General features: G+C 41.5%; 1 protein-coding gene across 1 annotated transcript in view; it reads right to left on the bottom strand.

Annotated features, from left to right (window-relative positions):
* Positions 1–1324: 1324 nt before the first annotated feature.
* Sin1 (SAPK-interacting protein 1) overlaps positions 1325–17984 on the bottom strand; it is a 33851-nt gene continuing 17191 nt past the window's right edge. Inside the window, exons 3-11 of the mRNA XM_022817361.2 lie at positions 17842–17932; positions 17364–17590; positions 10841–10986; positions 5354–5517; positions 4038–4227; positions 3494–3839; positions 3069–3200; positions 2644–2747; positions 1325–1793 (exon numbers count right to left, since the gene is read on the bottom strand). Coding sequence (XP_022673096.1) covers positions 1683–1793; positions 2644–2747; positions 3069–3200; positions 3494–3839; positions 4038–4227; positions 5354–5517; positions 10841–10986; positions 17364–17590; positions 17842–17932 — 1511 coding nt within the window. The 3' untranslated portion in view covers positions 1325–1682. The remainder of the gene's footprint in view (positions 1794–2643; positions 2748–3068; positions 3201–3493; positions 3840–4037; positions 4228–5353; positions 5518–10840; positions 10987–17363; positions 17591–17841; positions 17933–17984) is intronic.

Raw genomic sequence — 17984 nt, 5'->3', positions numbered from 1 at the left:
CTAAGCGGAACATCTCAGATATATTCACGAAAAGGTGTTTACGGAAAACTCTGACACATCAGTGACCAAAAGTTTTCACAAAATTCAACGTCGAGACACAAAGGGCCCTGTTACCACACCTACTCGAGGTATCGCGCACGTCTGAACTCTTGAGGACAACCCGTGCCAGCAACAGTTCTATTTGCTGAAGCAGCAATCAATAGAAGCTTGTGGGAAGACCGAGCATAGTCTATTTACAAAACATCGTCCACTTCCGTTTCATCTGTGTGACCAAGCTCTTCGAGTCACACGCAGTGAGGTCTCTTACTCGTAATGTCCAAATCGTAATGTTGAACTTTTTAGGCAATCGTGCACAATATATAACCGTAGATTGTAAAAGTGACCATATCACCAGTCGTCACGCCCGTGACGCTCATCGCGACAGCAGTATAAACAAACTCGAATTATATCACGGACTTGAATTATCTAGCAAAAGGACTACCTATTATTAGGGCAGTGTATTTTGACCTGTTTATGTGTCGCTGTCCTTTTTTGCAAGTGTTTGGATTTGGAAACGATATGCGTGTATAAATAATTTAATAATCAAAAACCGCTCGACAAATTGTCAACATTGGCCATTTGTGTCGAAGAACAAATTTTCTAACGACGAAGATAGTGATTCGTTTTTGTTTTCCTTGAAATATAACCAAGTTATGAAGAAAAATCACACGCTGCAAAAAATACTTGAAAAGATCTATAGGATTAGTGAAAGTTTGAGACTGATCAGAAGCAAAAGCAGAGCAGTTTGAATGCTATAACGCATTTAATAATCCTATCGTAATAAAAGGGTATTAATATTAAATAAAGTTCAATTATATGTATGCATCTATTTCCCTAGTGGTTTCATCAAGATGAACTGACTTAGGTGCGGAACAGCTGAATTCTCAATTCTCCTGGATGGACTGATGATACTAAGTTTTTAGCATTAAATTTTGAGTCTTATATTTCCAAGTTAAGACCAGTTTCAGATGTATACGTAAAATACAAAAGTTTTAATGCTTTATAACTTTTCCGGTCATGTTTAAAAAAAAAGCAGGTATTCAAACATTTTCGAATCATGCACTCTATTTAGCTAAAACTTTGCTACACTAAAACTGCATCTAGCCAGAACTAATCTTAGCATTTATACATCGCCAATATTTTATCGGGCTCGTTTGGATCCTTTCAAAAACGTACCATACGCTTCCTTATCAGAGGACACACATGGTGATACCGTCTTATTAGATATACCCTGTAAATCTTAACATAAACAGACTCAAAGAGCTCAAATAAAGTCGCCTTTGAATGTCCTGATCCGCAAACAAGGTTTGTCCTTTTTTTTTTTTTTATTATACATTGCCACTTCTTCCCTTGCCCATGGATCAACCGTCCTTGAACTAGAAAGGCATACTGCGCTTCCTTCTATATCTCCACAAAAATTGGCACTTAAGTAACATATAGACATGAAAAACCTATGTATAAATATCCACTGAAGTCCGATGAAGCGAGAGGAAAGCAAAAAAACATGTCGTCCTATGGTGTTGCTTATACAGGGTCTGTCTATGGAGATCCGACATCTTCTTTAATATCAAGCGGCCATTCAAATGGATGATTAACAAAACAAGTTTAGGATTAAGATATTCGACTAAACGACAATTGCGCTCTTATCCGAATGGCTTTGACAGAAAGCTTGCTTTTCTCGAGAGCTTCTTTTCCCGTTCAGCGTTGTACAACGTTTGCGCATCCGTTGTTCTCATCTGAAGAATACAATTCACCTGATCGAGAAAGTACATACAGTTGAAATATATAAGCATATTAGAAAAGCACGCTGAACCTATAGAGCAGTTACACGTTGCAGGTCAACTGATGATGGTTCACCGCCTTCGAAACACACTTCCGTTCCCATACAAGTCATCATGAACACCAAACGAATACCAACTGAAAGGTACCCATTGAAGTCTACCGAGAACGGGCTCGTGCTAGTTTCTACATTGGTCAAGTAGTTCGAGGAGCTTTGTTTCCACATGCATACAGTGTTTCGCCAAGAAGGCTTGTTGACACAATAACGCTACAGAACACGACTTCACTCTAAACATAACCCTCAATTTAGCCTAAATAACATTTACTCACAGAGTACAAGTTTTGAGTTTTCGTTTCGGCCCTTTCTAGTAATGATTATTGGTGTACGTGTTTGCCATTTCTGAGACAACCTGGCCCCGTGTGGTGTCCGTTACAACATTTCGTAGCTGAAAAATAGGGTGGCAAAAAATTTCCTCACTGATTCCTCACGACTCCTCTGCTGACTTCTGCTAGCACTATAACAGGGCAGCTGTTAACCGTCGCGACGCAGATTAGCTGGTCACCAAATGCGTGACAGTCGTTCATACAGAAGAGCCATGTACAAAGCCCTTGGATAAGTTCCCCATATCGGACACTAGAGCGCGAGTTCGGCCGGATAAAACGGGTTCCAGTTTCAGTCCAACGAAAGGCTTCTCTAAACTCTAGTTTGCTGTGCGTGTTCATAATGAGGTAGAATGAAGCACTAAATATCTTGTCAACATTTTAGACAACATCAAGAGTCATTCAGCATAGATATAGAGATAATAGATCGGATTGCGTCTATACCTGTTCGACTATCTCTTCGGCCTTCTCAATCGATGCCTCGAACATGTAATCTCTAAACACATCTCCGTCAAGGTACACCACCTTAAAACAACGTTTTCCTGTATCTGAAAGCCACTCGTGGAACAAAGCACGTAATTTAAGCGCGCTTAATAACGAAATTGGTTGGATCCCATGCTTCATGGTAAGCTTTACTCACTGGGTCATTGTTTTTTTTTCTGTTTCAGATTATGTTTTCCGTTATCAGTATCAAAATCACCTGCCGATATATCGATATGGAATCAGCGTTGCCGTTCTACCTAATACTTTCTGAGAGGTTTTAGTGGTAGTAACAGATTGAGTGGATCTCCTCCTCCGCATGTTTTTAATGGTTGTATATTAATAATAAGAGTTGCGTGAAGCGTCCATTTAAAAAATCTACTACTTACGGTTCCTTTTGGGCATGAGCTCACATACCGCGATCTCGCGCATATTGTGAGCTGCCGGCTTGACGTGCCATAGCATTTTATTAACCGTCTTCAACGGGAGGGGAGTGATTTCCAGTTTTTCGCTTGATATAGCTGGATATTGATGACAAAAAACAATATTAGTCTTCTTATGTAGATAGTTTCTAAGTAGGTATCGATTGCCGTTAGAAGTAAGAAAGATTATTTATTATCTTCAAGGCATGGTGATATGAACTTGCTGGCGCATACGTTGCCACTGTATACATGGAGGCGTTGAAACCGAACTCAGCTGAGCAACGTTAGAATTATAATGGAACGAATATCTGTTGTTAAAAACGACTTATCGAGAAAAAGAAGTATGTTTGCCTTTATGTACTGAGGTCAAGCTGTACGCCATCGATACTAACCAAGTTGCACCGTCACGTTCTTACTAAGTTTCTGTATCATCTGTACCACATATGTTTGGAAGTTTCCGCCCGAGAACATTCTCCATTCTGGCAGGAGCTTCAACCCCAGATGGCAATCCGATGACCTCTGTGCCGTACTGTGCTGTAGCGAAGGTGAGTCCGGGATTATCCGAAACTCGGTCGTATTTAATGAGGTTAATTTTGCATCTAAATCAAGCGGTACGCCAGGTTCGGCTTTCTTCTCAACAATGAATTCCGATCCTAATGGTTCCCGCAAGCCTCGACGTCGTTTGAACAGCTCCTCTAGCGCATCTCTCAAAACAAGTGCTTCCGGGGGGACGTTAACCTGAATAAGGAGAACATCAATTTGCTATATCGTTTGTCTGGAAAAACACTATGATTTTGGACAATATCTATTTCTACTGTATAGATTAAGGACATATCACGATGTTATATACATACAGCTAGCTATACAATTTTTTTCAACGTAAAGCTATTAAATATATCGTTTAATATCACCGAGCTTTAATAGCTAAACAAGTACCTTGCTAAAGCCGTCTTTCGTATGAAACGAGAGCACTAACATAGGCTGATCGCTTGGTACCGTTTCCTGCATTTGGTAGCTGGGAAATTCATACTTCCCAATAGGTTCCCGTAAATCAACGGAAGGAAACTCATCTTCAACTTCTCCCGTCTCTTCGGCAAATCGTAGACAATAAAATTGGCTGTCTGGCCTAAAGGTGTGGAAATAATTAAATGAAAATTACCAATTAATGCTATAACTTCGTAATGAATCTGTTCAGTAACATAAAGCCTATTAGCCAAAAAACTACAAGCACGCCTGCAATCAATTTCTGCTTTTTTTTTTTTTTTTTTTTTATTTTGTAGCTTGAAATCGTTAGGGACGGTAGCTATATGCGATTTGCTTGAGGATGACTTTTAAGGCTTTATACGACTAATTTTTGTAAGAAGCCAAACACTTTGCGATTGTATATAAACAACATTTCTATTACAAAACATCCATGACGTTGGCAAGGCAACTGCGTCAAGCCATGAATGGCTTTAAACAATAAGTAATTACCCAAAGAAATAGAATAAAACAAATGAACAGGTATAATAGTAAAAATAATTAATAAATAATTACTACTACGGTAGGGACAGTTAATAAGAAAACTTTTCTGATTTTAAAAATAAGCGGAATGACGGGATTTTTTTGGATAGTCAGCGAGAACGTTTCGGTGATAGGAAATTAATAATATGGTTGCCAGCATAACAGTTGGTAATGAAGATCAGGAGTAAAGGTACTAAGTGATGCTGAACGACCACACAGTGAGGATTGATGCAGCAATAGCTTTAGGTCGACGGATTGGTAAGCTAAGGGGCAGAGGCTTAGTTCGTAAGATTATGTTATACGGCAAAGAGGACAAAGTGAACAGTAAATGGAGGTCGAGATCATACGGGCATTCTGCACATAACAGATAGAATACCGTTTTGTAAAAATTAGAGGGGCTTCATCTTTCGTCTATGATCCCCATATGAGCAGGCCGTAGGAAACACGAGAAATAAACAGGGATATGCAAAGTAAAAGTATCTAGGAATAAAGTTGTTCAGATAAAAAGGATAAACTCATGTTCCATGATTGGCCATTCCATTAGCTTTATATTTCTATTTATATAATGTACCTATATAGGTTATCCAATTTCACTATCGGTATGTTCCGTTTAGAGGTTTGACGGTAGTGACTGACCGACGACAAAGACGCTAGAAGCAACGGGGCTACGAATTACCATTCTATGCAACGCTTTGGCTACCTTCACCTATTGCAACAATATCTCCGTGCAAAACTGAAAATAGACCTACTTAAGTTCCGGTTTTCTTCCTTCACTTGTGTACTGCCAGCAGATAAGTCCAAGAAGATCTGCCACGCGCGTTGTTCCTTGGCACGCTACGACCATAGGAAAGTTACGCTCACCCTCAGGCAACATCGGGAGAAAAACTCGTATCGTCTTTGCTGACGAATGACCCTGTACAAAGGAAGCGTAACAACAATAAAGCACGTACATTCGATTGTCTAGAGCCTACATCAGTGAATAAGAGCCATGAAGAAGTTAACAAAAGTAAACCGCAAGTGTTCGCCATCGTTTCAAATATGCCTGCTATGACCTAGATTTCAAATTCGTCAAGCTCAAAATACACCTATACGATACCTTAAGGCAAAAAAAAAGTTACCCTTCTTTAAATAATAAATCTTTCGAGTTTTACGTCGGAAGGAAGCACTAAACGAACTGTATCTCGAACTTAGACTTCCCAAATTTAATAGGCAAATAAATACGTTCCCACTGCAATATCAAGCGAAAGTAATGTCGCCTTATTTTTATTCGAGATGTACTACAGCATTATTCTGTTTCGATTGCGCTAGATCATCTATAACCATTAAAAATTGCCATTGAGATAATCAGCAGACAATGAAACTTATCTGATTCTCTCTTAGATAAGTAAGAGTTTTTAATGGCAACAAACATATGAGCAGACGTGACATATATCTACATCCATAAAAGGATAAGAGCCCACCTGGCCATTGTTGTGAATAGTTTCATCTCAAGTATAAACTCTGATTCTTATAAAAATCCACTTCAGCTCTACATCGTATCTTCGAATAACCACAACTATTAAACATCAATAGACCTCAATTAGTAGTCTTCTTAGCAGTTAATGTCTTCCAAGGTTTAGTCTTCATTTCTCAACGTTTTACAGCTCTAACTGCTGTTTTGCATCTCTCGTATACTTAAAGTAATGTTTGTTCTGCTTCCTGCCCTTTAGTCACAAAAGCGTTACATACGAGTAAGTGAACTAGTGCTATACATGGCTACAAATACTGGCGGAATCCAACCCAAACGAGAACAGAACGCTCTGATATACAAGAATAACATAACCTTCATTGACATCAGAGGGGATAGTTCTGTTTAGCCCCTAAAGGCACTTGGATCCTTGATTTTAGCACTTCTCAAAAATGCTGAAATAAAGCCAGCTTTTAAGGGCTTCTGAAGAGGACTAGCCTCCAGACAGGGCGGACATCCGTGAAGACACGATACAGCGCTGCGGCACAGTGGTCACAGAAACAGTGGCTGTACTAGTCGTAGACAACAGCAGTAAACGAGCACTATGTATGGTACTAGCGCGCACTTCTTGAGATGGAGCAGGACCACACGGATGGACCAGACTACAGGCCAATGTCCAGCGTGCATCGGTCCAGCCAAACGGGTCTGCTTCTCTAGCCCTTCCTGGCGTGCCCACTAATTATCCTTGAAACGAGGAAGCAGCAACGGCAACAACGGCTGCAGCGTCGGACCAAACTTATCCCCGAGTCCCCTCCCATTCACCCTAACCTTCACTGGTCAGCCAAACTGGAAGACAAACAGCAGCTAATAGAGGGGAGTTGTCCGGTTTAGTGCTGGGCCGCTGCTATTAGACACTGGCTAGTGCTCAAATGCATACTGAGCTTCCTCTCCTGGTACCCTAGTTCTCTCATCCTATCTGGCTGCTACGGACACATTTGTTAAAGATAAACCCCATGGCCCAACCCCTTTCCGTGGCCAAGTCTCAAGCCCTAAAGCCCCCAAAACGCACAAGATCGTACTTCTACAACAACTGCGCCCCTATTTCTCGTCGTATTTAGTCCCTCGCTTCAGCAGCCAGCAGCGGCGCTAGCCATGCAATAGTGGTTCTGTTGTGGTCAATGTCGGCCCTGGTCAATGTCTCATGCTTTTCTCTTTCGCGCGACTACTGCTGCTGTCGCCTTCTTAAACCCCTTAGTCAGCCCATTTATTCACTGACTTGTTCGTTTCTCGTTTGCAGGACGAACCAGTATGCCCGAGGTATTTAGTTTTTCATCAATTAGGTGAAAGCGTATTTTTATCAAGACCATGAAGCTACGCACAGTGCATGCATTTTGTGCACGCCGGCATGCGTTTCCGCTGCGAAAACCTAAGTAGTAATTAAGCGGTTTTCACAACCTATGTTAGTGTCTGTTCCACGGATATATTTACCCCAGAAATAACGGATCAAATCACAAAACTAGGTAACGTTACGCGCGAGGGCAAACATGCTACAAGGTGTCAAATACAGCGATGACTGAACTGGCCTGAGTCAATGACTTACCTATCAAACGACATTGTAATACATTACCATTCTATAGCAGTAAATTTCGTCTTCGGAAGACTCACGCTCGCAACGTGTTGCCATAGGGTTCTCCGCAATGCTTCGTCTGACACTTTCTCCTGCCTACTGTCATTTAATTTACTATATAGCATTGTCACAGTCAAATCCATTTAAGCGTAACGACCTAACTTTTTGACAGGTTTAACTGTCTGCCTGTCGAATGCAAGTGAACCTAGTTGACTAGCCAAACTGGTAAATGCCCAACTTTTAGGAACTTGGCCGTTTTATCCTAACACTCGTCGTTTGGCGCCTGGCTTTCCTGTCAAGCCACCCTGACCACTTCGGTAGTGATTATACTAATGATAACATTGCTAACATAGTATCAAAGGTGCGAGAGCGGTAGTAGAAGAACGACTATGGCTGTGCTACCATTGGTCCCTAGGCGAAATGAAAGTAAGCCAAAGAAACACGAAACGCCTAAAGACAAGACGGCTGAGCCTAACCACAAACGCAGTCGTTTCCACCAGTCATTGGCCTAGAGGCGATTTCACATATGCCTGCCACATACGCAAACACATTTATCGGCAGACAAAATGTCATTGTTATTGCGCCTATTTAGTTTGCTCGGTTCGCCTAATTGTGTTAGCATAAATGGTGAAGTGAGTGATGCCAATTCAATGTGGCAATACGGTGTAGCGACAGAGTACTCGCAAGATCATAGCTACTCCTCCTTTTCTTCTCCTACGCTAGCACCACCGGCAGAAGTGATAGTGCGCATTGTCAACATACGCGAGCGTTGTCATCACGATCGTTTGAGCATTTGTTAAACAGCCTCAGCCTCAGCCTCACGAAAAGAGAGACAACTGTCGAGCAAAACCCTTCGCCGTTCGTATTGAAACCTAGAAATGATCAAGGTAAGCAAATGAATCGTTGGATATCAACCGCCTGTTAAATCGGACTGGTTTTGTCGGTGCTTATGATACTCAGAGGGGTTTTTCGCGGAGGATATACGTTAGTTGCTACATATCGATGCTCCCGTTTCCAAAGCTGCTTTTGTAATCAAGCCATTAGACGTGATGCAACAAAGTAAAGAGTAAAAGGTAGCATCGTAAAGATATCACCTTCAGCGGTAATTTACAGCGCGTCTGGGGACTTCACGAGGTGTATACGCCAACGTTATTTCAAGCAATGATATCTACGGTAAATGGAATTAGTAGAATTCAGAGTGCTTGCTATAAGGAATGAGCGCTTAATGAACGAGGTTACTTCCTCACGATCGAAAGGCCACATCCGTTGGGATTAGTTATAGATGGGTCGGTTCTAGCCTTTTGTCGATAGCTATTAGCAGTTCGTCGATATCCTATTAAAGCCTACCCCAAACTGCAACCTTCCGTGTCAGCGGTTTTCCGAAGGTAGTAAAGAAAGGATCAACAATTTTTGTAACTTATTTAGAAAATGTTGGAGCGGCGAATCATTAATAATTCAAGTTCTCCTGGTCATCCCCAGTAGCAGCTTCAAGACACGGTAATAGCGTTATCGCGGAAGAATATGAGAATTTAAACTGAGCGTTCGGGGAGGCAAGTGACGACAGGGTAAATCCAGGCGTGCGTGAGAGGAGTTCAAAGGATCGGAGAGGAAAGTGTTATCAGTTGACTTCCGCTGACTTTGTGAACCCACAACTTCCGTTTGGAATAACTTTAAAATGATTACTAACTATAGTCATTGTAGCACAGAGGGTTCAGCTCGAACATGGCCAATTATAACGTAGACCAGGATAAGATAACGAGAGTAAAAAATTCGCTTGCAACAACAAATCAGTCACTATTGATATTTTTAGTTAAACGAAATATCACTAATACAATAGTCGAACGAGCGCGAAACATCAGCTACGACAACTGTAATTCGGATACAATAGAGGTCCGGTTGGTAATCGGACGATGGAGTTTTTGTCAAATTAGAGTTTGTATCATTATCTGATAACGCAGTGTTCCGAATGAATCGACTTCTGCTTATTGGCCCGATTTCTTTTCGATGTCAAACAGGAAAGTCCGAAAACTCTGGAAAAACCTATAGCTTCACTTCGCTTGGCTGTCCCTCTACGTAAAACCTCGAACCATTTGATGATTAGGAAACGATCTGCCTTCTAGTCAGTCGAAATTCTTCTTGCTAAGGCGTTTCTCAGATTCAGCTTTATGGATATAAGTGGTTAAGAAGCTGACTAGCCTGAAATTATTTCATGGTACATTGAAAAATAAATCGTCGTGGGAAGAACGATGATTCTATATTTCGGAGCGCAGTGTGACCTTCACGTACTGTGAATTACTAACATGACAAAATTGTGCTTATTTGCCCTATTTCATGGGCACATATAAAATAATCATTACAGTTGCGTATATATATATATATATATATATATATAGAGAGAGAGAGAGAGAGAGGGAGGGAGGGAGGGAGGGAGAAAAGCGTTTAAAAAAACGCTGGAAAAGTTTTGGCTGTGCATCGTTAAGAGTATGCATTCATTCGCCACCCGTGGTACCATACGATAACCAGTTCATTCTATGACGAAAAAGAAATCGTCATGGTGGACAACAATGGCTCACTTTCTGAATTTGAGTAACAGGCAGCTATAGCACAACCTTTCTTCACTTAATAAGCTCCCAGCAAAATGAAGAACGTCCTTTTCTTCCGATTTCGACGGTCTGCATTATTGACTTCCCACGCGTCTTCTAAAAAGTGCGAGGTTTTTCTGAGGCAAACCGGAGGATCCTCAATGAGCTTCAGATTTAGACGGGCTCGAGAATTCGTTAAAACGGTTCAAAACACCGTTTTCAGCGCGTCTATATCCTTAACACAAAAACTCGAAAGGATACAAATTGTCAGTTAATCCAGACAACGGTACACTCAATGGTTAGTGTTATTCAGACTATTTATGCCGCTTTGTACTTTTCGAGCATTTACGTTTTTAGGCCTTTTTATATTGACCTAACATGATCATCAAGAATAACGCTTTTAGCATACGAAAAAAATATGTGTTTCTGTTTATATACATTCTTAGAAAAAGTATAAGAAAAATCTTTCATCTTTTTGACGAGCCAATATATATAATCTATTTTTGTTTGTTTCTATCATTAATTGTCAGCACATAGATAATTGTATATAATAATAGAGGCTGTGGAAATGTAGACTTACCCGGGCATCAAGTCGTGCAAACTGTGAGAACGGGTTTACCGGCAGCGGTTTCGTGATCAGTAAGTGACTGAGTAGAGATGTAACCGCTTTGGCATCTTTGCCGGGACGAAAACTAGATGCCGGCTTCGGCGTAAAAATGTCGGAACCTGCCATTGGAAGAAAATTATTCTATGAAACATGTTACAGTATAACAAAATAGCAGATCCTGTTACTGTTTCATATAAAGTTTGAGCTTTAAAAACGAATCTACTTTTTTACTATTCATGATACAGATCGATTTAGGCATTAGACTTACATTGGTATAGGGAGCTATAGTAGTATTCCGTAATAGAACTCGTAATTTCTATATAGAAATAACATGTATCAAGATTGGCAAATTAAATAAATCATTTTTCGTTCACTTAAAATACATACGGAAAGTTCTCATCGTTTTTGGCATCGTAATAAAAAATGCTATACAGTACTATGAAGACAGATAAACTTTAAGTAAGAGCAGTAACTTAAATAAGTGACCTTAAATGTATCGGTATGTACTGAAAATTTTACACCAAACCGCGTAGGAATGATTTCACTTACATAGAGAGAGGACGGACAATTGCAGTGTAAGAACATAATATGTCCTTAAATTACTGCGTACAAATACAGGGCTCCATAAAATCGCGCGCCTCATTTCAGATGCCTTTGTATCTCTTTTATCTGACGTACCCTGAGCTAGATTACTGACCCAAAACCCCAGAAATTTTAACTCAAATAATTCCCATCGCTACCTAATATGCTGTTAATATCTTAGTATCTAAGAGTAGAATTGTGATGACAAGAAGAAATATCAACTAGAAACAGAGATAAAGTTCCTTAAATGTATTTATACAAAAAAATAAAGATGTTTTCAAAAACTATATTATTTAACTAATTAAAGTTATAAAACTCATGATGTTGGTTAAATCTATAAACTGACTTTTAGCGGATTGTACTTCCAGTCTAAGTTAACAGGCTCTTACAGATTACACTTTAAAACACTACAGGCTTACTACACATATCTTAAATACATTTATACCTTTTTTTCCACGAAGTTCTGTACTATTTCAATAAGATATAAAAAACACCGCTTTAAAGTGTGAAAAGCGGCTCATTAGGCGTAACAGGACTGGCATGGTATAAGGAAACAAATGAAACAGGCTAAAGTGACCCATATTGGGTTCTAGTCTAAAAGTGACAGCAGTTTCAAATCTGCAGGTTACAGAAACTCTAACAGTGAAGCTGGATCTGATAGCCCGAGCCAGGTCTTGTGGTTTACACATGTAACTTGCACCAAGCATACAATACGTAGATCATTAGTGTGTCCTGCTATTAAAAAATCTAAATTATTACTTTTTCTTATTGCCACCATTTCTGCTGCTGATCTTTATTGTCTACATGTTCTTCATGGTACCTGTATGTACGTGCAAACGAATATACACACTTGTGAGAAGAACAACGTTGATCTTCAGCCAGCCAATCCAACATTCGACAACACTTACACGGAAGTACTGAATCGTTAGCAAGGCTAGCATACGATCCGTTTTTTATATACGCCCCTTGCAAATTCTTTTTTCAGATCAGGTAAGTTATCCTTTCTTGGCTTTTCTAGTTTACTTTGCATTCCTTTACAGTCGTTCGTCTGCTATGACTTCTACAACGCGTTTCGTCTATGATCTAAATGGTGATTTTCCGGCACGGTGCATAACGGCTGGTAGCCCAACGACTACAAGTTCAGACGTTTTACCCGAACAAACTTGTATGGATATGTAAAGAGAGAGAACATTCTCCAGGAGGAGATCTGCATTCAAAGGAAACGAATGTGCGCATAAAGGAGTTTACGATGGCATCGAAAACATCGAGGAGCCACTCGAGAAGTTGACTAGAGTAGACAGCAGAAAAGGGGCGAGAGTATAGGTAAACGTGAGTGACTTGAGAATCCCCGCGGACCGATATGTCTTGTCAACGGATCTGAAGATTAGACCGCTTATTTCACACCTCCCCCCTGTCGACCCCTGCCGACTGGCCGACAGACTCTTTAGCGTTATATCGCTGAACTCTAAGCGAGCTTCAGTCTTGACTCCTTCCTTCCCTTACCTCACCTTCGCTCCCCTTAAGAGACTACAGACAGAGCTCTGGACTAAAAAGAAGTCAGTAAACGAACGCCTTTTTCTTTTTCCATGCGAAGGGGCCGTGGGCAGATAGAGTGTAGATCTAAAGCAAACGGGGGAATGTTGGGGTTGGATGAACGGGGAAATATGGGGCTATGGTTGGTATAGAAATGAGAGAACGAAAGAAGAAGGCAGAAATAGCCAACCATGTATAATAGCTGGAGACTCAAGTGAAACAGAAAGGGAGACCTGCAGCAAACGTACGGAGGTGAAAGGCGTCGAAAAAAAATAGGGGTCTGTGTGAAGACCAAGTATCGTAAACCGCATGAGATGACCATAGAAGTGTGATATGAAATGGACACCCTGATATCTGCCTTGCGTCTTGTCTCGCTCACCATTTAGCTCTGAACTCAGCAACAGAAGCCAAGCGTACCATATCAATCCTTCGTCTAAGTTCTTGGGATATTTTCATTTTTCGCGGGCTAGCGCGATTTTAAATGGGAATGTTTGGATAGGCTTCTACCCATATCAAACCGCACCTAAACGGCGGCATGGTAGAGGAGCTTGAAAAAGCGGGAAAATTATATCATGCACTATCAATCGCTACGTCTACTGACGCTTGGGGCCAAGAACCGCTTGAGGTCATCCATGAATCTTAATATTTTTGCACGACACTTTATAAGCATATGATGAACGGCAAAGCAATTATTTCCTACGCAAAAACGAGTTTCGACAAAAGAAATAGTTCATCGACAAGCGTTAGGAGACGTCGAACAAAGGCCTATGATGGGTCTATGCAGCCTGATGTCACCACTGAATCTACATTTACAAACAAGTACGCTTCACACAACGCTGCGCGTTTGACAAGTAGGTCTCTTATAGACCAAAATATAGCTTCGTGCAATCACTGTCTTATACTACACAGCTATACAATGCTCACGATAACGTCAAACTGCCAAACCTACCTTGTCTAGGTATTGAATTTTAATAAACAAACAACTCCTATTCGGCGTGTCCCACCTAATGGCTACGGAATAATGGCAATAACTGCGTGAACGGCACAATAAATTTCATTCCTTAACAACCCTGAAACACCTCTAGTGCCTCGGACGGGTCCAGCACTGGATAGCGATGGTCTGCGACTTTCTTACCTCGACTTGGAAGACCGATGTCCCAAGGTTGCTGAAAGACGCTTCGCTGGCGTGTTCACGCCCGACCGGCGGTGCCGTTTAGCCAAGTGTTTCAATATCACTTCTACCGCCGCTATCACTTCTCCCACCACCGGCACCATCTACGGTAGCACAACCACTATTCTCTGGTTTGTTGTCGCAAAAGCGATATTTCAGAGAGCAGCAAGTGCCATTTGAATAGACCACTAGTAGCGAAGATCCACCTAGCTAACACATCCTTCCATCCTCGCCCCCGTTCTAGTCGCCATTCGGTTTTCCCCTCCAATCGCGCCTTTCCCCCTTCCCTACGCACGCTCATAACTAAGTTGGTGTGGTACCGGCCGGACACGCGCGCCACGCTCACACCAAAGCGACAAAATAGAGAGAGAGCGAGAAAATACGGAGCGAGTGATACATTTAGTCACCAATCTCTGTCGCAGCCTCTACCCAGAAGCCACCAGCTGCACTACAAGTGACTAGCACTGCTCCTATCACCTCTGCGACCACTATAATATTATAGCATTACTTCACCAGCCAGCTTCGGCATAAGAATAGCTGGAGCAGGAAAGAAGCGATCTGCTAGAGCCGGCGCGAGAGACTTCTAATCTAAATTGTACTTACTCGTTCTTCTGCGTTTCTCTCTTCCTCTATCTGCCTGGCACTTTGGTTCATTTCGTTGCTCTTTCCTGCCGTTTTGCTTAGCATGGGGCGAGAAAAGGGGGAATGAGAGAGATGAAACGAGAAAAGGCTAGCCTCCTCGGCTAGTCTGAACTCTTACTAAACGACACAACCTTAAAGAATCCGATTTCCTTCTACTTCTCCTTTTTTCCTCTCAACTGCTGCGAGCGTTAGAGGACAAAGGGATAAAGAGAGAGGGAGAGAATTAGAGAGAGAGGGAAAGAGAGCGAAAGCAAACCAAAGAACGGCACAATGTGAACGGTCGCTTTTCCTGACTGCGCTAAGCAGACGACGACAATCGGGGTGGGCTTTTGCCTATGGGTCTCGCTTCTAATAATTAACCGGGAGACAGAAAGAGAGGGAGATGCCGACTCCGAGAGAACCAGGCGCTCCTGAAACGCAACTATAGTGGCAAGAACGGGCTCGAAACGTGGACCAGCGGTGGCGAGCAGGCGCCGGGTAGTAGATGAGACAACAGGCGACTGGCTGGCTGTTGGGGCGACGTAGTGGGGCATAGTGAACAGGAAGAATGGCGTGTGGCCACACGATTCGTCCGCCCTCACTGCTTAGAACGGACACAAGAAGGAATATGAGCACGAAGCTGTGGGAGGGAGCTACGGGGCATAGCCACCAGAAGGCAGTCAACTGGGAACGGGGACTGGTACTACCCGTTTAATTAAACAACGCGTTAATCACCAACTGATAACACCGCGCTGAAGCTCTGGACGGAGCAAATACTCGGTTCTAAAGTCGGCAAGCAGACGGCCAAGCTATAGTAAGGAAGATCAACATGCAAGGAAAGCGGAACGTGTCGCAAGAAAGAGATGAGACCACTAAATGGCAACTGTGTAACAGAATTTGAGGCTAACGAATTGTTTATTACATTGGCCGCGTTCTACCTTCGTGAATGGATGCACTTGCCCAACGGACATTTTCTTGAAAATCTCGCAACTAATGTGCGTGGTTAAGGTGAGTGTTCAGCTTGGTCGTAAGATTTTCGAGTACTCAATCTTAATCTTGGTTCAAGTACGTTCGATATTGCCGTTAAACGCTGCAAAAACGTACCTAAGACTAACTGTACCACAAGCATATTTTCGTGCGTCATAAATAAGATCTAGATAGCCTTTAGCCACCACCATAGTCATACAGACGATGAAGCGCATTGAAGCTTATCAAGAAAAAGCTCTTAAAATACGCAAGACACAACCATTCTGAAGAACGCAAGGACGTCGATGTTCCATCAGTTGACACAAGTCCACGACCACATGGACGTATATACTGGGTTACCGAAAAAGTATTGATCGTTTTTAGCCGAAACCGTTTTTTCTAATGCTTCAAAATTATATTACCAAACTAAATATGCGCCATTTTGGTCAATGCTTTTTTGAAACTTTTCTTATCCCATCACTGCAAAAGTTCTGTGGTTACTTGTAAAAAGTTACGGCAAATGAGCTTTGCATCAATTCAATGACAACTTAACTGACACCACTAGGATATTTGGCACAAATCGAAACAGAGTATAATTTGGTGATAAGATTACACCGAAATCCGGGCTGTACGGCAGATGCATTAAAATTTCCCACCCATGTTTTTCAGTTTTTAGCGGATTAAAAACGTACATGGTTTGGGATTGCTATGGTAGGAGACGACACCATTTTTATTTACCTGTTCCGATCGACTCTTTTCAATGGTTTGTTATTATAATCTGAATTAATGGTTTTGCGTGGCGAACCAACTCATCATGAACTATTACTTTCCGATTCCACCAAACACATAGCATTACCTTCTTTGTCGTAAATTGGGCCTTTTGTCAACTTTTCTAGCTGCAAGCATGATCTTTATTCGCGTACTACTGTCATATGGGACCCACTTTTCATCACCCGTAATCAACGTGTCTAGAAATGGCTTAATTTCGTAGCATTCGTGACTCTTGCAAATGGAAATGTGATTGATTCGTCTGGTAACCAAACATCGAGCTTTTTTTTCTAGTCAGCTTCCTTCAACCGGTTTAAAACTTTGTTAAAGATGTCGTAGCTACTCACAGGTGGGTCTTACTTGACTGTTGCAATCTGAGACTTTCAGAATTTTTTATGAACCTGGGCAGCATTCGTGTTTTTGTCGTAATAAAGCTGTAAAGTATAGCGAACCTCTGTTCTATTGTAACCATATAACGACTGAAGGCTAACAACAACGCTAACACTACTATATGAGATATATGACTATTTAAAGCTATCTTGATCAAAAGTTTTCAACAATCTGACAGAGTGCTTGTTTGTTGGAAACGTTACTCAACTGATCTAAAGCTACAGAAAATAGAAATGGTTGATTTAAATAAGTATTACTCAGTAGAAGGGGACGAAAATGCTACTCAACACTGATTGATCAACTATTGTTAGCCTGTCTGTGTGAGTGGTGTATATCTTCAACCAATTTACTTTTACTTCGGGTAAACGTCAACTGGGTGTACTAATAAAGTGTACTCATATTTGTCAAGCTACCGATCTAAATTGGCCACTGACTGAAAAAGCTCATCCGCCGTCACTAACTTACCTTCACACAACTCCGTTCGCTCGGAGGGATGTGGATTTCTTAACGTGACACGCTTAATTTTCGCCTGTAGCCGTCGTTCCTTCTTAAGCTTGTCAAGCCGTTGTGCGGTATTCGATCTTCTACGATGTGCGCCAACTAGTTCGTTGTCTCGAACTATGTCACAAGATCGTGCAATTTGTACAAGTTCCGGGTCATGTACAGAAGAATAAAGATCGTACAAGATCGACCTGTAAAATTCATAAATAAAATTGGTGATGATCACTGGAAACAGCACCAAGTAGATCGAGCCTTTTTTAATAACAATATGTATGATATTTTGACGCTAGCAAGCTCTCCCTTCCCATCAAAGATGGCCACACCTGACAGAATAATGACGATAGCAACAAACACATCAATATACATATCGCCACCGACAGGACGGCGGAATTTTACATTCCGGTTACAAGAGCGGAGCTTGACGCGATCGAATACTACATACGTTGGCGATGGCGGTTCTGAAACTTTCGCGCACAGCGATTCAAACGGCGTCTGGTGCATAATATCCGTCACCATGGCCAGCTCATACATTCCTGCAAAGGTATCACACCAAGACCGGATTAGTTGTACCGATATAGTTTGTTG

This window comes from Varroa destructor, unplaced genomic scaffold (assembly GCF_002443255.2).
Source record: "Varroa destructor unplaced genomic scaffold, Vdes_3.0 BEIS01000001.1, whole genome shotgun sequence".
Taxonomy (NCBI): domain Eukaryota; kingdom Metazoa; phylum Arthropoda; class Arachnida; order Mesostigmata; family Varroidae; genus Varroa; species Varroa destructor.
The sequence above is the reverse complement of the archived record's forward strand: the minus strand, read 5'-3'. Positions and strand labels throughout refer to the sequence as shown.